The 13307-nt window shown below is 38.3% G+C and overlaps 2 protein-coding genes across 3 annotated transcripts; both read left to right on the plus strand.

The window, feature by feature from the left end:
• On the plus strand, nucleotides 4043-12332 carry LOC109710098 (protein CROWDED NUCLEI 1-like). Of its 2 annotated transcripts, none has more exons than XM_020232532.1 (8): nucleotides 4043-4579; nucleotides 6079-6288; nucleotides 6761-7014; nucleotides 7516-7786; nucleotides 7924-8007; nucleotides 8097-10198; nucleotides 10952-11141; nucleotides 11767-12332. In XM_020232532.1, exons 1-8 carry the CDS (start codon nucleotides 4283-4285, stop codon nucleotides 11992-11994), a joined length of 3636 nt encoding a protein of 1211 aa, XP_020088121.1. In that variant the 5' UTR covers nucleotides 4043-4282; the 3' UTR covers nucleotides 11995-12332. The 2 variants fall into 2 exon arrangements, with proteins under 2 accessions (XP_020088121.1, XP_020088122.1); XM_020232533.1 differs by having other exon boundaries at nucleotides 4044-4579; nucleotides 11770-12332.
• Nucleotides 4102-4201, plus strand: LOC109710099 (formin-like protein 18; the record flags this gene model as incomplete). Its single annotated transcript, XM_020232534.1, is given in 1 exon segment — nucleotides 4102-4201. A coding segment is annotated over 1 exon segment (46 nt), but the record flags the coding sequence as incomplete, so codon positions are not given.

The raw sequence follows: 13307 nt of genomic DNA on the forward strand, positions 1-13307 counted from the left end.
ATGTAATTAATTAATTACAACTATATCCAACCAAACAGCCCCTAAATGTACTACTTAAAGTACCACTATAGGTTTACTAATCTTCTGAATTTTTGAATGTTATGCACTAAATCTTTCCTCTTTAATACTACACATAATTTCTTAATATTTCAAAAATAAACTTGGTATTTAAATTTGAATTTCTTAGATTCCTATTATTCCTATTTTCAAGTCAACCTAATGCCAAATTTGAGAAAGCACTTAGTCCTGGCCCACTCACACTTTTTGTCTTTTGAACTCAACTTTTTTTCCTTTTCTTTTTCCCAAAAGTCCAATACCATTGGCTATAATTTTTTTTTGTGATTATTTTTTCATTAGGATATTTTATTATGCCTACTTATTCAACAATGATAGATTTATATAGTTAACAAAGAAGAAAAAAGGAGATGTTCTCCATGTGCTCAAAAATATATGTGCTAAAAAATTTTACTATTTTTTTTTATAGTAAAGTTTAACTATAATTGAGGAAAAGATTTAACGAGCTGTTTGATTGTATGTAGTTGTAAATTGTACTATAGTTACAACTATATACAAATTCAATTCTAGCGTTAATCCAACTACTTTAGTTGGAACTACATAAGGAGGCTCAAGTGCAGCTGTTGAAACTACACTCAAATTGATTGTAGTTCCAACTGCAGCAGTTGGAGAGAGTAACTTTAACTAAAATATAACTTTACCTTTCTGATTGCTTTTTAAATAGAATTTTTGTTTTCTTTTTTTTGCATATTAGATGTAATGTTACTACTCAATTACATACAACTAAACAAATTATTTATAATTACAGTACTTTTTACTCTCTTAAACCAAATGAAATATATGTAGTTGTAATTACTACGTCTTCAACTGCATGCATCTCTAATTATATTGTATTTTTCATTACATCCAACCAAACGGTCCTTCAGTATAAAGAGGGATCGTCACACAGCATAAGGAATTGGCAGCACGATCCACGACTGATATGGTGGACAATGTTCGAGCAATGATTTTATATTAGTGACAGGCTTTGGGGCCCTGGCCAAAATTTTTCTAAGTCTGTGACATATTTGTTAGGGTTAATTACATACAGGTCCCCGCAAACATGATGAATTGTAGATATATTCCTACAAAGTTCAACTTTCAAAGTTATTCCTGTAAAAGTTCTAATATATTCAGATATGCCCCTCTGGTTAGCACCCGTTAGAGAACTGTTTATTTTTTAACAGTAGGTTCGTAAAATGATATTTTTGCCCTCACAAATATGTCCCTCCAAAAGCTCCAGCTGGTATATATTTACAAAAATGCCCTCACAAATGTCCCTTTTTTTCTTTCTCTTCCTTTTTGGGCTGCCGGAGCGGGCGGCGGCGACGTCGTGGAGCTTGTCGGAGTTGCGGTCAACGAGAATGAGGCTGAGGCCCGCAGTGACCAGGTAGAGGGCGAAGGTGCGGCCGGTTCAAAGGAAAGGAAGAAAAGAAAAATGAAGAAGAAAGAGGAGAAAATGAGGAGGNTGAAAAATATAAAAAATATTATATATATCCACTTATTTATTTATAGATAGTTAGTAAATTTAAATGATTAATAAAATTATACAATTATTTTATATATAGTGAAGGTAATCTTACCACTTTATCTAAAGAGATGATAAGATTCACAAATACAACTATCAGCTTCAAATTACCAAACAGAAGAAATGCAATTGCAACAATTACATCTACACAAAACCAAATAAACTATATGTAATTAATTATAACTGCTATATTTTTAACTGCATTGCATTTACAACTACATCCAACCAAACGGCCTCTAAATGTACTACTTAAAGTACCACTATAGGTTTACTAATCTTCTAATTTTTTGAATATTATGCACTAAATCTTTCCTCTTTAATACTACACATAATTTCTTAATATTTCAAAAATAAACTTGGTATTTAAATTTGAATTTCTTAGATTCCTATTATTCCTATTTTCAAGTCAACCTAATGCCAAATTTGAGAAAGCACTTAGTCCTGGCCCACTCACACTTTTTGTCTTTTAAACTCAACTTCTTTTCCTTTTCTTTTTCCCAAAAGTCCAATACCATTGGCTATAATTTTTTTTTGTGATTATTTTTTCACTTAGGATATTTTATTATGCTTGCTTATTCAACAATGATAGATTTATATGGTTAACAAAGAAGAGAAAAGGAGATGTTCTCCATGTGCTCAAAAATATATGTGCTAAAAAATTTTACTATTTTTTTTATAGTAAAGTTTAACTATAATTGAGGAAAAGATTTAACGAGCTGTTTGATTGTATATAGTTGTAAATTGTACTATAGTTACAACTATATACAAATTCAATTCTAGCGTTAATCCAACTACTATAGTTGGAACTGCATAAGGAGGCTCAAGTGGCAGCTGTTGAAACTACACTCAAATTGATTGTAGTTCCAACTGCAGCAGTTGGAGAGAGTAACTTTAACTAAAATATATAACTTTACCTTTCTGATTGCTTTTTAAATAGAATTTTTGTTTTCTTTTTTTCGCATATTAGATATAATGTTACTACTCAATTATATACAACTAAACAAATTATTTATAATTACAATACTTTCTACTCTCTTAAACCAAATGAAATATATGTAGTTGTAATTACTACGTCTTCAACTGCATGCATCTCTGATTATATTGTATTTTTCATTACATCCAACCAAACGGTCCTTCAGTATAAAGAGGGATCATCACACAGCATAAGGAATTGGCAGCACGATCCACGACTGATGTGGTGGACAATGTTCGAGCAATGATTTTATATTAGTGATAGGCTTTGGGGCCTTGGCCAAAATTTTTCTAAGACTGTGACATATTTTTAAGGGTTAATTATATACAGGTCCCCGCAAACATGATGAATTGCAAATATATCCCTACAAAGTTCAACTTTCAAAGTTATTCCTGTAAAAGTCCTAATATATTCAGATATGTCCCTCTGGTTAGCACCCGTTAGAGAACAGTTTATTTTTTAACAGTAGGTTCGTAAAATGATATTTTTGCCTCCACAAATATGTCCTTCCAAAAGCTCCAGCTAGTATATATTTACAAAAATGCCCTCACAAATGTCCCTTTTTTTCTTTCTCTTCCTTTTTGGGCTGTCGGAGCAGGCGGCGGCGACGTCGCGGAGCTTGTCGGAGTTGCGGTCAACGAGGATGAGGCTGAGGTCCGCAGTGACCAGGCAGAGGGCGAAGGTGCGGCCGGTTCAAAGGAAAGGAAGAAAAGGAAAAGGAAGAAGAAAGAGGAGAAAATGAGGAGGAAAAAGAGGATAAGAAGAAGAAGAGGAAGAGGAAGAAGATGAAGAGGAAGAGGAAAAAGAAGAAAGGTAAAATTATTAATTTACCTTATTAATTAATCATGATTAAGTGTTTTAACTATGATTAATTAAATTTTTTTAACGGATCCTAACGGCATGAATATATCTGAATATATTAGGACTTTTGTAGAGATAACTTATAAAAGTTGATCTTTGTAGGGATATATACGTAATTCACCATATTTGCGGGGACCTGTATGCAATTAACCCTATTTTTTAAGTTATAATTTTTGAAATTAAAATCTACTACAATCATGAGGAATGCAGTGAGTGGTGTGGTCCACGCACCACACGGTGCACCGAGTCCCCGCAGGTTCTCCCTTAAACAAAATGACATAAATACCCCTCGCTGGAGCACAATAACTTACAATGCTCTTGCGGTACAACATAAGCCTAATTCAAACCAAGCCTCGGGGGTAGTTCCGTCCACGGGAAAATAAAACACAAAGTGAGAGGGGGCGCAATCGCGATGAGAAATGCACGACCGCGACCCCAAAGTTTACCTCTCCCCCGAATCCTCCTCTCCTATTGGTCCACGTCAGATGCGCTCGTTGGGCCCCACTCTTTTCGTCGGCGTTATTCGACATTGTCGTCGACGTATTCGTCCGTGAAGAGAAAAAGGCTGCGGCGTCTCACAAAAGCCACGCGAATTAAACAAATCGAGCCCTTTTTTTATTTTTAATTTTCCTCTCTTTCCCCTTTTCCTAGGGTTTCCTCTTCCGATCCCTTGCCCCTTCCCTCCTCCTCCTCCTCCTCCTCTTCCTCCCCGCGATCTCGTCGCGAATTAGGGTTTGGATCCCTCCGGAAGGTCCAATTCTAGGGCTCCGAAGCGCGATTCTTCGGGCAATTCCGGATCTTGGCGCTGCGGTCGCGGCGTTCTTGGATGTGGTGGTTGGGGTTTTCTAGGGTTTGAGGCCTCCTCCATGTTCACGCCGCAGCAGAAGAAGGGGTGGTCGTCGGGGTGGTCCCTGTCGCCGGCGAACCCGCGGGGCTCCGCCGCCGCCGCCCTCGGGAAGGGGAAGGGCGTGGCCGAGGCGGCGCCGCCGCCGCCGCCTCCGCCGCTGCCGGCGCCTCCTCATGCGTCGCTGGGGGAGAACGGGGTCGATGGGGAGGCCGAGGTGTGGAGGAGGTTTAGGGATGCGGGGTTGTTGGACGAGTCGTCGCTCCAGAGGAAGGATAGGGAGGCTCTCGCCCACAGGATATCGGAGCTCGATAAGGAGGTTTGTTAGGGCATGGCCTTTCTCTTCTCCTTTCTCTGAAAGAGTATGTGTAATACTGAATTTTTAGGGTTTTTTTCGTCTGATTCTGCTGTAATTGGGAGGAATAGTTCACTAACTGTTTCATGATCTATGTTTGTTTTGTTCGAGTTGGAAATTATTAGGAAAGAAAATTTGAATATGTTCCATGATCTGTGAGAAAAATTGTCATTTGGGAGCTTCTTCTTGATCACTGAAGGGGATTTGGTACTAATCGTTAGAATATAGCTGAGCCTAACTGATTATGCTCCGTATGGTTTGTTTTAGATTCTCAATTTTTATCTAACTAAGGAGGGTTTTTTTATTACAATTTCAATCAGGCGTAGTTTTTGGCTTACGGAGATCATCATTGAGCTTAATTGAGTCATACTTTGACAATAAAAAAACAAATGAATGTGAAAGCAACATTAGTTTCTTTGGGCTGGAAAATCTAGTTTACTGTGTCGGGCATTTGCATGCCATTGTTATCACTGTTTGATATCCCAAGAATTTGTGACTTGTGCAGGAAATTTAGGAACATGATGTGCAGCTTTGAAACGGCTTTTGATATAATTAACCTCTTATTAGGCCTTAAAAGACTATCCGCCCTTAACTCGAGGGGTGGTTGGTTACTGAATTAAGTGAATTAAGGCATTTCGCTTAAATTTAGATAGCAAACACTACTCTTTTCCATTCATTCAATCTTATTGTTTGCAAAGTAGTACTCAATCTTGCTGGTTGACATTCTGGGAGTAAAGCTAATAAGAAGTCTTATTTGACTTCTAAATGAACTTCAAATTAATTAAGGACGTGGTTTCTCTCTGGGCTTGTCTGAAATATAGAAATTCTATTGTCTTGAATTTTGTTGCAGAGGAACAACGAGTTTGTAGATTTAAGTTCACTATAAATCATATTTATGAGTCATTTTTTGAATAGTGTATAGTTGGCTCACCCTAAATACTTTCTGCTGGTATTGGTGTGCCGGTCGTATTATCGGTCAGATTTACTAATATCATTGCCAATGTAGTTCTCATAGAAGTTGTATGTCGGGTTATAGACATACTACAAAAATAATTTGTTCTAGAAGGCATGTTTGTGACCTTGATGCCGGTAGCTGTCAAATTGCATCCTGATGGAGAGGCATTCACGAAGATGATGCAATTGACATGCTTATCTAAACTCTAGGGATACATGCAGTACAAATTGTTGAGATTATGCTTACTCCCATTATTTAGTTATATGCTGATTTTTGCCATGTGAAAGAATTGGAGTGTTGACTTTCTATACTCGTATGTTAACCATCCTAGTTATAGATATGCTTAGTCAGGATTATTCTTTTTGGAGGGGCTTTAGCGATTTTTGTTGAAGGTTTTTTTTTTTTTTTTATTGGTCCACCAAAATTTAAGCTACATTCAGTTCCACATTTACAAATATGCTTATTATATTTTGAAGTTTTCTCATACATTCTTTATTTGTTTTTGCAGCTACATGAGTATCAATATAACATGGGACTTCTGTTGATTGAGAAGAAAGAGTGGACTGCCAAATATGAAGAAATGAGGCAAGGACTTGTGGAGGCAGAGGAGATACTGAAGCGTGAGCAAACAGCGCATGCGATAGCCATAACAGAATTGGAAAAGCGTGAGGAAAATATTCGAAAAGCCTTGGGCATCGAGAAGCAGTGTGTTGTTGATGTATGAGTGCCATCATTCCTTTCCTTATATATTAGTTGCTGACCAATATTTTTCCTATGGGGTGGCTAATAAGTGGTTGATTTGATCTTCATGAAATTTTCATGTCTACATAGTATAAAATTATCTGTTTACTGTATGTATTCTGCAAAATCGAATTTTCGAACTGAATTTTTTATGTATGTCCTTCAAAAACTTTTCCTTATCTATATACTGTCGGATTTATAGAAATATCTCTCTTCAAAAAAACACTCTCTCAAATACAAAACCAACTTCCAGCTTAAAATAAATGCATTCTTGTAATTTTCTAAGAAGTATACTGAAAAATTTGAAGAATATATGTTAATAGATGGTATAGCTGAGATATTTATTTTTATTTATTGGGATTGTCCCTTATTGTGTAGTAAGTTATACATTTGTATGACAGTTTTCCTTTCCTTTTCTTTTTTTTTTTTTGAAATATTTGAACTTACAGCTTGAAAAGGCTTTACGTGAAATGAGATCTGAGATGGCTGAGGTCAAATTTACATCTGAGAAGAAGTTAGCAGAAGCTCATGCTCTAGAGGCCAGCTTGGAGGAGAAGCGCTTGGAGATTGAAGCAAAGCTGCATTCAGCCGATGCCAGGCTAGCAGAAGCAAGCCGCAAAAGCTCGCAAGCAGCTAGAAAGTTGGAGGATTTGGAAGCTCGTGAGCGTAAACTTGAGAAGGAGAAGCTGTCTTTTGATACTGAGTAAGCGTCTTGCCGGTTCTTCTTGTTTTTTTCTTTAGGCTGCTGTTCTTATACGACTAAAATGTAAGAGAACCTTTCTAACTATAAATTATTTGGCAACAATTTTATGGACTTGTATTTCTATTGGGATTTTAATGCCCTACTGATTGATTTTAGAAAAGTCCTTTAAAACTTGTGCGGTCTTGGTAACTTTTATGGACTTTTTGTCACTTGATGGAATATATAATACTTGGCGGTTTGTAAAATATCTGTTATTCTTTTGATAGAAACATTTAAGTCTGGCAGGACCTCAGTGAAATTGAACAAATATTAATTCTTACTTTCGAAGACAATTAACACTTAGGAATCTGAATCGAAATCTTGTATGGTTGCCGAGGTGTTCATCCATTTTTTGCCTTTTTATTAGCAGTATGCTGGGAAATTTCATTTTCCGGTAAAATCAGCTTTCTAATTCTTCTTATATTTGTTTATGCGAGTTTGATTATTTCTTACTATGTTTAGACGCAAGACACGCGAGAAGCATCTTACGGAACAAGCAGAACATTTGCGGGATTGGGAACTAAAGCTTCAAGAAAGCCAAAATAGGCTTGTTGAGGGGCAGAGATCCCTTAATGATCGTGATGAAAGGGCTAATGAGAAAGATAGGGCCCTTAAGAAGAAGCAGGATGAGCTTGAAGAGACCAGGAAAACAATCGAGGCTATGAAAAGCTCACTGAAACGAATGGAGGATGACATTAGCACAAGACTTCACGCCTTAACTGCTAAAGAGAAGGTGTGTTTTCGTTACATCAAACTTTTCCTTCAGTCATGTTATAAGCCAAGTTATAACAAGATCTCTCTCTCTCTCTCTCTCTCTCTCTCTCTTTCTCTCTCTCTCTTGTTATCTTATTTCGTATGTCGTGAATGCAGGATATGGAAACTAGGTTTGCAAACTTAGAGGTAAAGGAGAAGGAATTAGCTGCCAAAGAAGAAATGCTAAACGAAAGAGAAAGGGTACATATTAAAGAACTTTGAAGTACTTAAATATAGAATTTCTGCGCTTTCGAAGGAGGCTAATTTTTTCTTTCCTCTTTGTTTCCTAGGTGGGACTTCAGAAGCTTCTAGATGATCATAATGCGATATTAGAATCGAAGAGGAAAGAGTTTGATTTAGAACTACAAAAAGAGAAAATTTCCTTTGACGAAGAGATGAAAGAGAAAATAAATGCTGTGGAAAAGAAAAATAATGAAATCAGCCGGAAAGAAGATCAGATTGCTAAAAGAGAGCATACTTTAGATAGCAAAATGCAGAAGCTGAAGGATAAGGAGAAGGATCTTGAAGCAAAATCGAAAGCTATGAAGAAGTGGGAGGAGTCCGTGAAAGGTGAGGATAGAAAGGTGGTAGAAGAAAAAGAACGGCTAGAGAGAGAGAAACAACAGTTGGAAAATTCAAAGTCTGAGCTTGAGAGGTTAAAGGCTTTAGTAGAAGCTGAGAAACAGCAGATTATCAAGGAGCGAGAAAACCTTAAACTCACTGAGGAAGAGAGAGAGCAACATTTCTTGTTAACATCGCGACTAAAGCAAGAGATTGAGGAATACAAAATGCATAACGACTCAATTTCTAGGGAAAGCGAAGATTTGAGAGAGCAAAGGGAGAAATTCGAGAAAGAATGGGAAGTGTTAGATGAGAAAAGAGTTGCCCTGGAAGCAGAGATTAAGAAAATTGATGAAGAAAGGGAGAAATTTGATAAATGGCGCCACAATGAAGAGGAAAGGCTGAACAATATGGAGCTGGAAATCGAAGCTAAGTGCTGGAGGGAGTTGGAGGAGCTTAGGCTGCGGAAAGAAGCTTTCGAGAGAGAAATGCAACATGAAAAATCTGAAATTGAGGAGTTACTTAAGAGGGAGCGTGCTAATAATGATCGTAACCTTCAGTTGCATAAACATGAGCTCGACATGGAAATGGAAAGAAAGCTAATTGAGAAGGAAAAGGAGATGCAAGAATTAGAGAGTGAGCTAAAAAAGAAAATCGATTTCGAAGAAAACAAAATCAGATATGCTATTGATTTGAACGAGTCAAAAATACAGAAGATAAAGATGGAGAAGGAGCAATTAAGGAGGGAAGCAGAAGCACTTTTAGAGGACAAGCAGAAACTTGAAGTAGACAGAACTGAAATTAAGAAGGATATAGATAGTCTTAGTGTTCTTAGCAGGAATTTGAAGGATCGAAGAGAAGAGTATGTCAAGGAGAGAACGCGTTTCCTTGCTTTAGCTGAGCAGTGCAGGGTTTGCAAGAACTGCGGGGTTAAAGTAATCGACGACTTAGATATTCTTGGTCTACAAGATACAGGAAATGTGCAAATGCCAAACTTGGCTTTTGAGGAGCAGTTAAAATCTCCAATTGCTGAAGCATCTCCTGCGGGTACAAGCTTGAATACGAACTCAGGTGGCCGCATGTCGTGGTTACAGAAGTGCTCGCGGTTGTTTAATTTCTCCCCCACAGGTAAAGGGGCTGAAAAGTCAACTGAGATTGAGGCAGAGCCCACTTCCTTTGTAGAAAGGCTCGACGGAGAAGTTTCAGAAGGTGAGGCTGATTATGAGCCCACTCCCTCCTATGGAATTGCAATTGATTCTTTGGATAAAGATGGGAATGAGCCAGAACCAGAGCCATCCTATGGAGTAGCGGATAATTCCACCGATATTTTGAGAATTCAGTCAGAAAATGGTGGTAACGTTCCCTCTCTTGATCAAGATAATGAGAGGGAGGAATCTTCTTTACCTGTTGATAATAACCAACCCGAGTCATCAAAACGAAAGGGGGGGCGCCCACCCAAAAGGCGGACCACCTCAAAAGGCGTTAGGAGGACCCGCTCCGTTAAGGCAGTTGTTGAGGATGCTAAAGCTATACTTGGGGAGACCTCAGAAGGGAACAATGATTATGGGGATTCAAAAGGCTTCTCGAATATTCAAGAGGAAAGTCAGGAAGAGTCCGTTCACACTGAACTGGGAGCGACTAGTACGGGGAAGAAAAGGCGGTTTGACAATTTGTCAGGAATGAAAGCAGCTGAGGGGGATGCAGAGGACAGTGAAGTCCATTCTGAGAGTGTTTCTGTTGGTGGTGGGCGACGGAAAAGGCGGCAGACATCCAGGCCAGCAGTTGCGCAGGTTCCAGGAGAAAAGCGCTACAATTTCAGGCGCTCAACAATGTAAGAATTTCTTCTTTTTTTTCTGCAAGGTGCAAATAGTAGCTGTATTGTCACTTGTGAAGTTTATCTGATAGTAAGAATGAAACCTTTTAAAATTGTTTTAAGCAACTATTCTGCCAAACTTATAGAGCAGCTTTACCCGGGAAACAGCATCCAAGCATTTCATCCAATCATTTGGCAGATAAAATTCTTTAGATTTTACTGTGTCCAGAAGCCGGAAAGAGCTTTGAAACCCAGAAACAGAGGCTGCAAATTGAAATTCGTGTTCTTGCGGCAGCGGTGGCTGTTTGGCAGACTTTCAGTATGGAGGCTGTTAGAATAGCTCTTCTAAAAAAAAAATCACTTCCTAAGGCTCATGCTAGTCATTCACTTTGCTTTGGTTGGTTGTTCAATCTAATTTGGAGCATCAGTGGGTTGACTAGAAGGGTGAAACCAGAAACTTGCGTGGTTTTCAAGCCACTGATTTTTGGCTCTGGTCACTTAAGGACTGACTACTGTTATTGGCTTTTCTGAGCTTTCATTTTGCTTATATGAATGTATTATTTGCTTGTAACTAGGTCCTGCTATAGTTATCGAAGTAATTTACGAAAGGTTTGAATCCTTAATTGCTTCAAGTGAGGTTTGAGTTTATTACCATCTTTATTGTATGTACTTGTAGTTATTCTTCGTACCTGATAAGCTATTCAATTGTATGTATTTCATAATTAACATCTGCGAGGCCTCAGTATATGACTATTTCTGCTGTTGTAACAGTGCCGGTGCTGCCACAGCCGCCCATGCAGTGCCCAATCAGACCAAAGGACAAAACAAAGGTGGCCACAAGCAATTACAGGAAAATGAGGTAGATAATAGTCGTGGTGAAGGAGAAGCAACTTCAGAGCGGAATGTAAATATGGCGCAAAGTGTAGTGGAAGTCCACGAGTTTGCCCAGAATGTCGTGCAGGTAATTATCAGCTTGCAGGAGCTATTGACTACTTGCTATTATGACTTTGGTAAATTTATTTTTTCCCTTTTGTTGGTTGGTTGGTTGGTTGGTTGGTTGGGTTGGGGGGGGTGGGGGTGGTTGGTTACAGCTGCATCCCGCAGAAGTAGAGCTAGCCATTTGGCAATGTTTGGTTGGGTAGTGAAGTGGGGATAGCAGTAGCTATCACCATCATACCCACCAAACATAATGGAGACATAAGCATATTGTCACTTGTGATTTTAGGTATGAAAGATATCCCATGGACCAGGGGATAGCATTTCCTTGGGGTGCGGAAAAAATTGCAAATATACCCAAGGATAGAATCCTATACCAATTAATCTCCAATATTCGTCGCCAACACAGTGGGGTAGCACCTAGAACTAAAGTTAGTACTTCAGGATACATCTCACTTACCTCTGGAACAGAAATCCTCTAAACTTGCTTGGAATAAAAGTAACCGAAAAATTTGGCGGCCAAATCATACTTTTGAATAATTCAATTGCCCGTGTTCCGAATACGCTTTAGTTCATTCATTTATATTTATGTATTTATTTATTTATTTCCCGTAGACTTGTCCCTTTCTGACTGGATTGTTTCTTTGTAGCAGCTGGAAATAGCCGAAACCCATACAGTCGAGAGATTGGCTGTAGACGGAACGGCCGCCACAGCAATAGAAGCAGAAATTGAACCTTCAACTCCAGTAGGCAGCGAATTGGGGATCGAGCAGGATGAGGACGATGATGATGATGATGATGAGGACGAGGATGAAGCCGCTGAGGAGAAGCACAATGCTTCGATAGGGAAGAAGCTTTGGACCTTCTTCACAACATGATTCTATAATTTCTCATAAACCATTTCCTCCTTTCCCCTTTCATAGCCAGAAACTTATACCCCCCCTCATGTTGCTGATAGGGTTTCTGTTTTGTATTTCATCATATGCTAGAACCTGTTTTTCTCATGTTGGAAGCTAAGGTTGTGTGTGTACCAGAGGTTAGATTGTTGATGCATGTATTATTGGTGTTCCCCCATTTTCTTTTCTTTCTTTTTTTTTCTCTCTTTTTTTTTTTAATTTTTCGGCTAGTATAGCAGTATGCTCCAAATTTAAACTGGATGCTTTTGTACAATGACAACTCATCTAATTGACTTCTCTAGGGTCTTGTTCTTCGATCGTGTCGCGAATTCTCTTTGCGTTCCCGTTTGATGCTGTTTTTATCGTCTCAGGGTGCCCCTTTTTTTTTCGGTTGGTTGCGGAAACGCGGGAATTGTCTCGGACTATTCGGATTGTGTGATGGCTGCATTAAGAAGGAATTTTCATGCTCTGAATAATCTTTTCGTGTTTCCTCTCTTTTCTCCTGCAGATGGTCTTGTTTTCTTGAAGCAATCTGTTGATGATAGAGAAAATTTTGGATGTTTTTAGTTGTTCTCGTACAGCTTGATTTTACAATTTTGGCATTGTTAGTTTTAGAGTTGTGTGGAGAGAAGCTTGTTCTTGCTTTGTTTTTATTTTTTAAAAAAGAATCACATTTAATAACAGCCATAAATGAGACTCTGATTGGTTGTGATGCAGTGAAATAAGTTTAGGGTAAACTAGAACTTGTTCTTATTTTCACTTTTATCATTTTGTGGTTTTAAGAATGCCACTTTTGTCGAATCGTTGGCGCTAACCATTAATCCCAAAAGTTCGAGCTGTTGGAAATACGCAATCAATTCACTTAAAGCGTACAGAAACAGCACCCACAGGTCTCGATTGTGATTTGGCTCATCTGGTCTCACGCAACTTCGAACATGACTAGGCCCAATCCAGCCTCACGCCATTTCGAATATGACTCGGCCCACATAGCCTCCCGCCACAGGACAGGATTCTGGCCCTGTTAAGCCAACAACTTCGTCCTCGTGTGACATTTGAATGAAACCATAGTTTTGTAATTTCTTAATTTATGTATTCATTTAATATCGAATAGCAGTGTTAAAGTTTTTAATATGTTGTGAGCAGATTCTTAAAATTCTCTGTTGAATCACATACTATATTTAACTATCACTTGTTCATTTCATGTACTCTTTAATACCTTTTTTATTCTAATAGTTTCTTCTTTTGCACTTGTTTTTGGATTGGAAAAAAATCAGTCAAATAATTTCTTAAAACTC

This window comes from Ananas comosus, linkage group 5 (assembly GCF_001540865.1).
Source record: "Ananas comosus cultivar F153 linkage group 5, ASM154086v1, whole genome shotgun sequence".
Lineage (NCBI taxonomy): Eukaryota > Viridiplantae > Streptophyta > Magnoliopsida > Poales > Bromeliaceae > Ananas > Ananas comosus.